We start from the raw sequence: 11,129 nt of genomic DNA on the forward strand, positions 1-11,129 counted from the left end.
CAGTCTTGCAAGTTAGTGAGTGTCCAGAATCTGAGGCAGATGGATTTACCTGATATTCTTTCAAATTGGAAGTGTTGAATTTATGAGCAGTTACTAAGGTACTGGGGTAGGTACTAAGGTGCCTACTCCAAATGGAGAACTGGATTTTTAATCACTAGATTGGCAGATGTCATCCTTCCATAACAGCCCCTAAACCTTGTTTGTATCACCAGTAGAAATTTCTCGACAATGCAACTCACTTATCCACTGGCAATACACAACTCAGAACAAAGCAAAGCTACATTTTGCCTTGACAGGCACAGAGGCGTGTACAATGGATCTTTCATTCAGCCTATTGGAATGGCTTATCATCAAAGGGCCCCGTCTTAAACTGTGTAATAGTCCTGGAGATTAAGGCTGTTTTGTCTAAGCTAAACAGCAGACTCAGCAAACACAACAGCAGTTGTTTCATCACACTCTGCCAGTTCTGTTTTGGAAAAACTGCAGATAGGAGCAAGACATAAATATATGCTATAAGTAAATAAGGCTGTTAACTAATTGAATATATTTTAATTGACAATATCTGCCTTTTAATTATATATTCATTTAACTGATTACATGGTAAATGTTTGAAAACCAACAAAACCTCAACATAGGAGCTTTTTGACGTATTGATGGAGATGTGAGAACATCCAGTTTAATAAACAAAAGTTCCTGCTCAAGATTATAAGTCATAGTTAATAGTTTCTCTACCTATTTCAGTAACTTCAGTTTTCAAGCAAAACTGATCCTTGGAAGCTTATCAGGGTGAACAATCCCTGGAATGTGCTGGAACGAGCAAGGGGTTCTTTGCCAGACAAAGTGCCCCTGAAACTAGAGAGTTTGAAAACCACTACAGTAACACATAATAATAATAATAATAATAATAATAATATGGTGTGCCATTAACTTTGCATGGGTTCAAATCTCCTAAGTAATATTATAAAGTATTATTATTATTATTATTATTATTATTATTATTATTATTAATTCAAATTTCTTTCCTACCCTTCACCATAATGTCCCAGGATGCAACTCTTTGGATTTAAACTTTGCAGGCTTGTCAATGCCTCACTTAGTCCATGGCATGTTGGCTAATGTAGTCTGAAAACAAGTCTTTATAATCCGGGCTACATTCCTGCTTAAGTGAGTGCTCAGCATTTGCACACATGTTGAGAAACCATTCCAAGAAGCATGGAACCATTATATACTTGTGGTAATGCTGACTTAATTGGGAATCTTGACATCCACACATTGCGGCTTTTGACACATGTCACTTTCCTTTGTCAACTGTCCCCATTGCATTTATTTGTCACGTGTGCCCTGCACATCTTTCAAGAAGCTCAGGGTGATGTATTTGGCTTTCTCCCATTTTATCAACATAATAACAGCTCTGTGATATGTTAGGCTAAGGGACAACAATAATAATACATAGGATTTATTTTTTAAAAAAGAATTAGTTTATATCAACACAACAAGCACAGCTATAACAGAAAAAGAACCTGCCTTACACCACTTGCCCACCTCCCTCAGGGCTGTCAACTGTGACTGGCAGTGATCTCCTGGGTCTCAGGAAAAGAGGGGTCTTCCAAGTCACCTGCTCTCTTTTTATGAGAGCCAGTGTGGTGTAGTGGTTAAGAGCAGTAGATTCATAATCTGGGGAACTGGGTTTGTGTCTCTGCTCCTCCACGTGCAGCTGCTGAGTGACCTTGGGCCAGTCACACTTCTCTGAAGTCTCTCAGCCCCACTCACCTCACAGAGTGTTTGTTGTGGGGGAGGAAGGGAAAAGGAGATTGTTAGCCGCTTTGAGACTCCTTCGGGTAGTGATAAAGCGGGATATCAAATCCAAACGCTTTAACTGAAGATACCAGGAGCTGAACATACAGGCTTTTGCATCCAAAGAAGGTGCTCTACCACTGAGCTATGGCCTCTCCATAGCTTTACTTGGGGAGTATGTTTTTATTGTAATTTTATAATACTGAAATCATACAGGCATGATACATATAATAAAAACAAACAAGAGAGTATCAGTGAAGAAGACAATGCAGGGCATATAAAATCATATCAAATAAGCCATTGCATTCTCGTGTTAACATTACGTACTCCATTAAAGTGACCATTCAGATTTTTCCATCAAATAACAGTTAGCTTGTTTCCAGTTAATTCTTTTGCTTTTTAAGCGGCCAGCATGCTATTTCTTCCATGCAGCAACAGTGCTTTCTTTTTCATTGCAGTTTAGTAGAAAACTATTAACTCCCTGTGCCAGGGCAAGCTCCAAAAGTTAAGCATAAATTAATATCCATTCCATGCCCCCACTGCCCCATCTTCTAAAAAAAAAAAAGCCATATTTCAGGAAAATCTGTTTTAGCATATATTCTGTTGCAACTTTAGGTATCATCTTGTCATCCATCGTAACGTCAGATCCCCAGAAGCCACCTTTCCTGCTGATACTGGATGCCAAAACGTTCAAGGAAATAGCTCGGGCCATGGTCAAGACAGATCTGCACCTGGACTTACATGGTCTCTTCATACCTGAGAAGGATTTGAAAGTGGAGCCTGAGGCAGATTTGGACAATGAACACGAATAAAGTAGACTGTTTCCTGCTATAATCAAAACATTAAGTCTTGCTGCACACTGCTGAAAAAATTGCTGTGATACTCCAGTCCTCAGCACATGCACCTGTATATTACCTGCAATGCTGGACTAATGGCCTGGTTCTTGGCATATGGTGCAAGCTGTCTGCAGTATTTTCTGGGTGCTTTTGCCAAGCTTTGCAAGATGTCTGTGCAATGAACATACGACTTAGTTGCTTGAACAAAGTGTGTTTACAATGTGGTGTGTACAACATGAATCACACTTTCCAAAGTTTGAAATCTTCAAGGATTGTGTTCAGCACATAATTAGAAGGACACCCTCGATAATCTGAGTTTGTCAGAAATTCTGGTGTTTAATCACAATTCATTTGAGATTCATTGTCAGCTGATTACTTTGGTGCTTCATTTGCTAAATTCAATGACCAAAGTGAAATGTCAAGTTAAGGTGCTAAAAGATTTCTTGACCTGACATTCTGTATTATTTCAAAAGAAGGCAAGGCTCATCCTCCTTCCTGTGTGGAAAAATGTTTAAATCCAGAATACTTTTATATTATTTTTAATTATATTGTAATTATATTTAAAGCAAGCCTTTTTCCTTTGAATCCTTCAGATGTACTTATTTTTAGATCTTTTCTTTAGAAACTTCTAATGCAAGTTCAGTGGGCTTACTGTCCTTACTGTCTCATAAGTAAATTATGCTTTGCTATTTCAGCAGAAGCAAGTTTGTGCTCATATATTTTTTTCTGTTTAAGAGAAATATAACCAAGCTAAGACTAAGCACCGTATCCAAAGAACCTAACAATTAGTAGTGTAAAAGTAATTTTACATGCCGCAGACATAAATATTTCTCTCATATGGTATTCCCTAAGGTATATTAAGCAACATATTGTAATAAAATAAAGGTAACCTTACCTAAACATACTGTTCTGAAGCAAAGGGCAAAAGAAACCAGAATATGATTTGACTTCAACTTTAAATATGTCTGACTTTAAAAAGGAAAGGTCCTAATAGCTAAGTATTGCAACAAATGCTTAACAAATGGCATCTGTCATTTTGCGAGCTGCAAAATACTCATGCAGAAGTCTTACTTCTGAATACATATAAAGAGCATTGCACTATTGATCTCAGATTCCCCCTCCACCCCCAACTGCACCCCACCCCCGGCATGTCTTGTTATTATTTTCAAATATCCAAACATACCGGTAAATAACATTTTCCTAGTCGTTCTGCAACAAACCCAGTTCAACCACTGCCTTTTCATTCGAAGCACATTTAACTCTGCACCTCTTAAAGAAAATGAGCTGCTGGGAAAACTAGCCACCCATTCAGTAAAAGGGTGTGTTGTTCTGTGGGCTTTATTTATTTGCTTCATGAAATTTATACACTCTGAAAAACCTCAAAGCAGTTTACAAAAAAGAGAGAGAGAGAAATCCACAACAAACATACAAAAGTTAAAATACTAAAACAGGTTAAAATTACCTCAACTTTCTAAACATCTGGATAGGCTTGTTTTAGCAGGTTTCTAAAAGAGTACACCGAAAACACCTATTTGATCTCGAAAGGCAGGGAGAACTCAAAACAATCGAGTTCTTGCAAAGGTGGATTAGGTATTATGTGGCCGTAGTAGTGCCAATTTCACCGACTGAAGTGGTCAAGTGGGCACCTGTGGGATAAGGCAATCTCATCTGTGAACTGGTCCCAAGTTGTTAAGGGCTTTACAGTGGTACCTCGGGTTACATATGCTTCAGGTTACATATGCTTCAGGTTACAGACTCCACTAACCAATAAATAGTGCTTCAGGTTAAGAACTTTGCTTCAGGATGAGAACAGAAATCGTGCTCCGGTGGCGCGGTGGCAGCAGGAGGCCCCATTAGCTAAAGTGGTGCTTCAGGTTAAGAACAGTTTCAGGTTAAGTACGGACCTCCGGAACAAATTAAGTACTTAACCTGAGGTACCACTGTATATGCTAATAGTGGCACCTGGAACTTGGCACGGTAGCAAATCAATAGCCAATGAAAATCTCTGAGCACAAATGTTATCGGCTGACAAGGTCTCTTTGTTCCAGCCCTCCTCACAGCTCAATCCAACGCATGTTTACTTGGAAGTAAATTTCACCGTAATCAATGTACTTCGTCCTTCAAAAGGATGCATTCTTAAGCACTATACAAGATCCAGCCCTTTAGAATAGCATTCTGCCACCATAACAGTTGACTTGTCTGCGATCCTTTGAAATTATGGACATTAATTCAATAACTCACTGCCCATTTTTCTATAGCAACAAAAGCGATATCCATAAAGCTTGGAAAACAGCAGAGGGACACATAGCCCTGACGTCTTCCTGTTCTCATTTGAAAGCCACCATTTTGTGGCAGGGTCATTGCCATTCTTATATTTTGACCCTCTCCTTCCTCCAGGTTCGATTCCCCTGCATCTCCAGGAAGAGCTAGCAGAGACCCCCATCTGAAATCCTGGAGAGCCAAAGCTACTCAATGTAGAAAGTACTGAATATATCTGGCAGTTTCTTATGTTCCTAAACAGCCTCTGGAAGGCAGTTAAGGCTCCTCCTGCTGTTATTAAATCTTCATTCTTCCAGTACTGCTGCATACTCAAAAATGCATACAGTTGCAATTTAAACCAGCTTTCCTCAACATGGCATTCACCAGGTGTTTTGGACTACGGCTCCTAAACCAATCCATAGGAGTAGCGTGCCAATTTTTTAAAATAAAAGTACATTGCCTGTACAATAACAAATGAATCCTCAATCTGGAAAGGAGGGTGATTTGGATACTGCATTCTAACTGGGTGGCCGTTCATGGACAGAAATCAAACCTAATTCTGTCTTAACAAGGAACTTGGCATGGTGCAAGGAGATTACAGCCATTGCATTATTCTGTCTCATGCTAGCTTTACTTTCACTTCAGCTCCACCTAGAATTTAAAATGTCTTTGGAGCTGAAGAATATTTCAAACCAGAGGTAATTTGGGAAATCACCATAATGTATATAAACACAGTAAGCTGTCAGATGCATTGAAATTAAGTTAAATATCACACAGTTCATGCTTCATTTGTTCCAATTAACTCCAGAGGGCATGGTATATTTACTGAGGGAATTTCTGATGGGAAGCTAAAATCCCAAGTATATTCAATGGAAACCAACATGTTTATTTTAGACTGTTAGCAACTGAGTACAGTTTGCATAATCCTTCAATGCTTTTTAAAAAAAATAAAATTACACGTGACAAAGGAAAAGGTCTGTGCAAGTGTTCCCCTGACCCACAGAGTCCCAGTTTCAATGCTCAGCCTTAACAATTGTTAAGCTTGTGGTAGCATCATAGTTTGAGCTTGTTTGACTTGGATCTCTTTTTCTCAGAATAAGTTGTCAAGATTTACAATTCCTGATGGAGTATGACTAAAATGAGTATGACTTTTTTAAAAAATGCAGATAATTATGTCAGTTCATTTGGTGAAAATGAATATATCAATATTGCAGCATAATTTTGTTATGATGGCCAATGGTGGGAGAGCCATGAAGTAGTCTGCAAGCATTTGTGTTTTGTTAAGTGACAAAACAAATTTGGAAGGGAGGAAAGTTTGGAGAGAGAAAAGATGTTGTTGAGCATGATTTTAAAAAATAAAACAAAAACAGTCTACTGTCACAGCCACACCATACATTTAAAGAACCCTGTGGAACTCACAAAGCTATGATTTCCAGCACCCTTAACGCAATATAGTTCCCAACATTCTTTGAGGGAACCCATGTGCTTTAAATGTGTGTTGAATGTGCTTTAGTGACCAAAGATGGAATAGAGGAGTTATTATGCAGATCAGGGCTGGTTCTGGATTCGAGCGTAGCCTTCTTATTATTATGGGAAGAAAGCCAAATATGAAGGGTCATGATGATAGAACTATATAAAATTAAGCATCCTGGACTATGGAGGAAGTGTATAGAGCATGCCTCCACAGGGCATTTTATAGTGGAGTTTGCGTTGCTCACACAGGTAGCTTTTTTGCAGTAACCACAATACATTTCCTTTCTCAAAATGCCATCCTTCCTCCCCAATTAATTCTGGATTTACCATTTCCATGTGAGTGTTTTGTTTTGACTTACTGCATTTTATGTGTCTGTGGTAAATCTGGATTAAGTGGGAAAAACATATGGGATGGCATTTTGCTGAGGATCACTTCATGTGGATGCTGTGTAAAACTTTCATGCATGAGAAGCACCGAATGCACAATAAGCTGCTGTGTGGAAGCACTCAGATAGCTACCATATTTTGCTCCCTTTGTCATCATACTAGAAGCTGAATGGTGGTAGATTCAGGTCTGGCAAAGGGAAATACTTTCACCATGCAGGGATAGTTAAACTACAAACTATGCTTCCACAAGATGTAGTGATGGCTACCAACTTAATGACTTTAAAAGGGAATTAGCAATATTCGTGAAGGATAAGGCTAAAAACTGCTGCAACCTCATGTGTACAGCACCCCAAAAAGCTCGTGAGCTTCTAATCAGCATCTGGTTGATCAGAATGAAAACTAGATTATGGACTATATAGACTCTTGCTCTGGTCCAGCAGGGCTCTTACTATCCGATTCTTCTTCCTCCCTAAGAAGCCCAATGGGCAAATAGTAAAAACAATGCAATTAAGATAAAACATGTTGTGAACAATTAAATACAATTAAGAACATCTAAAACATGTTTAAAAAGCCACATACAACTAATAATTTCAAGGTTGGTGAGAACAGTAAGTTGTAGCCAATACTACTTCTGCTCCGAGTAGTTCCATTGTAATTAATGGCCATGACTAATTTAGGTCTATTAATTTCAATGGGTTTGCTATGAGTAAAACTTAGTTGGAGACAACCCACTATCTTTCAACCATCAAATTCCTGGGTAATCAGGAAATGTTTTTAATTTCCTCCTGAGTGTTAATAATGTCTTATTTTGTTCTTAATACTGAGAGTTAGCTTTTAATTGATAAAATTAGACACATAGGGCACTTCCAGACATGCTATTTGGGAAAATGTAGGTTGCGCAATTAAAGCTAATTTGGAGCTCTAACACAACCCACCTCCTTTCCTGAAATATCCAATTTTTGCACTAGGTAAAGTGATGGGGAAATGCGCAATTAAAGCTAATTTGGAGCTCTAACACAACCCACCTCCTTTCCTGAAATATCCAATTTTTGCACTAGGTAAAGTGATGGGGAAATGCACAGGAAAATGTGGGATAATATTTGCTTGATGCAACATTGTCTAACTTCCTCCAAACAAATCAGAATGAATGCTAATTAAATAGCCAGTGTCATCTAATTCACCTGCAGTCAAATAAAGATAATGCTCAATAAAGAGGTTGCCTGGAAGTTCCATGCTTTGGAAATGGAAACTGAACCAAAGAGGGATGGATGACATTACCCCACATCATCCCCACTGAGTTAATGGTTAAGTAGGGTTTGAATTCAAGTTACCCAGATCGGACTATTAACATACACCCATAGGAAATGCTGGATCTTACAGGCCTTTGGGGCTTTCTACTTGAAGGGGTTTGTGCAACTTGAAAGCCTGCTACTCTAATCAACAGGTTCAATGCAAATGTGAGGAGTAGGGCTCAGCCAACCATGGCCTTGAAGCTGTGCTACTGCAGGTACGACTAGAAATCAACACTGGTGGGCCAAAAGTGGTGTTCTATAGCAGATGGCTGAAGGAACGCGGGTGGCGCTGTGGGTTAAACCACAGAACCTAGAGCTTGCCAATCAGAAGGTTGGCGGTTTGAATCCCCACAACGGGGTGAGCTCCTGTTGCTCGGTCCCTGCTCCTGCCAACCTAGCAGTTCAAAAGCACCTCAAAGTGCAAGTAGATAAATAGGTACCGCTCCGGCGGGAAGGTAAATGATGTTTCTGTGCGCTGCTCTGGTTCATCAGAAGCGGCTTAGTCATGCTGGCCACATGACCTGTACGCCGGCTCCTACAGCCAATAAAGCGAGATGAGCGCCGCAACCCCAGAGTCGTCCATGACTGGACCTAATGGTCAGGGATCCCTTTACCTTTTATGGCAGATGGCTACCTAATGTCAGGGGCAAACCTTGGGAATATGCCACCCTGTGCAAGGCCATTTGACGCACTCACAGTACCTGCTTAAGCTGGGCTTTGGGAAGGAGGTACAAAGGCTCTGGCAGGGTCCTAGAGCCCACCTATCTCCTTCCCAAAGCCCAGTAAGAACTTGCCTGGCTTTGGGAAGGTAGGAGGAGCACTCTAGGACCCTGTCAGGGCCCACATGCCTCCTTCCTGAAACCGGGCAACCACTGACTAGGCTTTGAGAAGGTGCCCTTTTTGGTTGAATGCCCGGTGCGCAACCGCTTGCACTGCCCTAAGTCCACTCCTGCTGGTGTGCTCTTAACCTCTCCTCTCCCTGGCTACATAAAGAGCTGGGACATCAGGTAAGGCAGTCCTGAAGCAATTTCACAGAAAAAGCAGAGGATAGGTAGGGTAATAAGATCAAGAAATTGGAAAATCCAGGTTGAAGGCACTTGGTGGAAAGCCAGTTTTGGAGCAACATCAGTGTTTTGCTCTCTTATATCACAGCCAGAGCCCTACATCCAGCCTTGCTTCAGATCAGTGATTGCATCATACCACAAGGTCACATCCATACATACCAGAGAATCATGGGAACTGTAGTTTACCCCTCCCAGAACTACAATTCCCAGCATCCTTAACACACTATAGTTCCCCCAACATTCTTTGGGGGAAGTCATGTCCTTTCAGTGTATGATGTGACCTACGTCCATAAATCACTTTGAGATGCAAACAGCCTTGAGTCCAATAACATCCCTTTGTACTGAAAGCTTTTGTCAGACAAACTTGCTTTGGGTCTGTTTTAGAGCCTTGATTCCATTGCCACTGAAGTAAATGGCCAGATCTTTGTCTTCAGGGATGCAGGGTCAGAACATAAAGCTCAGCATACAATTAGGGCTCTTGAAATCAATACAAGCACTTAAGGAGTTGCACCATACACCAATATCCTGGAAGAAATCTCAGGCAGAGGATTAAAATCAGGGTGAAGCTGAAAACATACCGTCACTTGCAGGCAGGCAATATAAAAGGGTGTGTATGTTTTTGTGGAGCAGGGCAAGGCTAGTCAGGATAACTTGCTTAACACCAAACCTATGCCACTGCAATGACTATCCTAAAGTTAGATCAGGTGATCTTGACATTAATTTGCATGAATAAAACAGGACGACTGTTTCCCCTCTGACCCAAATGTTGCAGTGCAAGCTACTTCACGTGATGTTTTTCCTGCACAGGGGTCATTAAAAACACTCACACATGCCCTACCAACTCCATCCTTGCATTTAAAGTGTAATGCTGAGGTTTATTATGGACAGTGGCTTCCTTGCCTTCTTCCTGTTCCTCGGCTGTCATCTAGCAATAGAAGGAAAGCAGAGCCACTCCATCAGATCTACTGAGAGCCTTTGGGCTCATCCACACTTCCTTTGGGGCCGCATTTCTAAGCACATGTCCAGGCTTTCCAGATTCAGGTTTGATCAGTGGGGTTTTTTGTTTTGTTTTGTCCTGGCACTTTCCCCAGGAAAACTTGAGTTTTACCACTGAATCGGAGCAAATGGCGATAGGGTTTTCTGCAGATTGTCATTTGCTCTGATTCTGCTGTAAAATGCTGGTTTCCCAAGAGAAAGTGACGGGGGGCAGGGGAGACAGGGGACGGACAAACCCTGCTCAAACACGGACCTGGAAAACCTGGACCTGTGCCTAGAAAGCATGTAGCAAAGGTTAGTGCAGACAAGCTTTTTTCCTCAGTGGTCACTTAGCAATAGCCACTCCATCAGGCTGTAGCAGAATGAGATAACAGAAAAGAATCGAGGCCAGTCCATCAGCTCTACTGAAAGACAGTTCTCTCAGCTATATCCACCTCAGTTGGTCAACCTTTAAGAACTGTTATATAAATTTTGGAGAAAATTTGGAAAAGTGCAAATTTGGAAGGATTGTTGTGTTTTGGTTCAAGTAGTTTTGGAAAGTGAGAATTAGACAGATTAGCCTACATAACTGTGAATTGAATCAAATTTCTCCCCCATCCCTACCTTCAGACCTCACCCTTCCTTTTTTTTCTCCTGGAGGGAGAGATGAAGGGAGAGAGCCAGCTGGAAGAGGATGGCTGGGCCATTTCCTGTTTTGTTTTCAACAGGCTTCTTTCCCATTTTTTGCATCTAGGTTTGTTCTTCCTTGATCCATCTGTTACATCACCTGCTTTCCTTGTTGACCTAGATAGGTGACTTGAGAAGCCAAGGCATTGTTTACAAGTTGAAGGGAAAACCAAAAACACAGTTCTGCTTCCTTACATCATAATCATTAACAGGTGACAGCAGAAACAAATTACCATACTTCTCTTGAAATAATTAAGACAAGGTCACCCAAATTATTGGCTTTCACATTACATGCAGTCAAAGTACAACACCCTTGGTTAGGAAATTTCCAAAGCAGCTATATTAATGGAGAAACACATGGG

At 40.7% G+C, this 11,129-nt stretch overlaps 1 protein-coding gene across 2 annotated transcripts in view; it reads left to right on the forward strand.

Moving 5' to 3' along the window:
- BCO1 (beta-carotene oxygenase 1) overlaps positions 1 to 3,530 on the forward strand; it is a 30,281-nt gene extending 26,751 nt beyond the window's left edge. For both annotated transcript variants that reach the window (XM_083751286.1, XM_083751287.1), the window contains one exon: positions 2,410 to 3,530. In XM_083751286.1, coding sequence (XP_083607412.1) covers positions 2,410 to 2,606 — 197 coding nt within the window. In that variant the 3' untranslated portion in view covers positions 2,607 to 3,530. The remainder of the gene's footprint in view (positions 1 to 2,409) is intronic.
- The last annotated feature ends 7,599 nt before the right edge of the window (positions 3,531 to 11,129 follow it).

Source organism: Podarcis gaigeae, assembly GCF_964106915.1.
Source record: "Podarcis gaigeae genome assembly, chromosome: 8".
Taxonomy (NCBI): Eukaryota; Metazoa; Chordata; class Lepidosauria; order Squamata; family Lacertidae; genus Podarcis; species Podarcis gaigeae.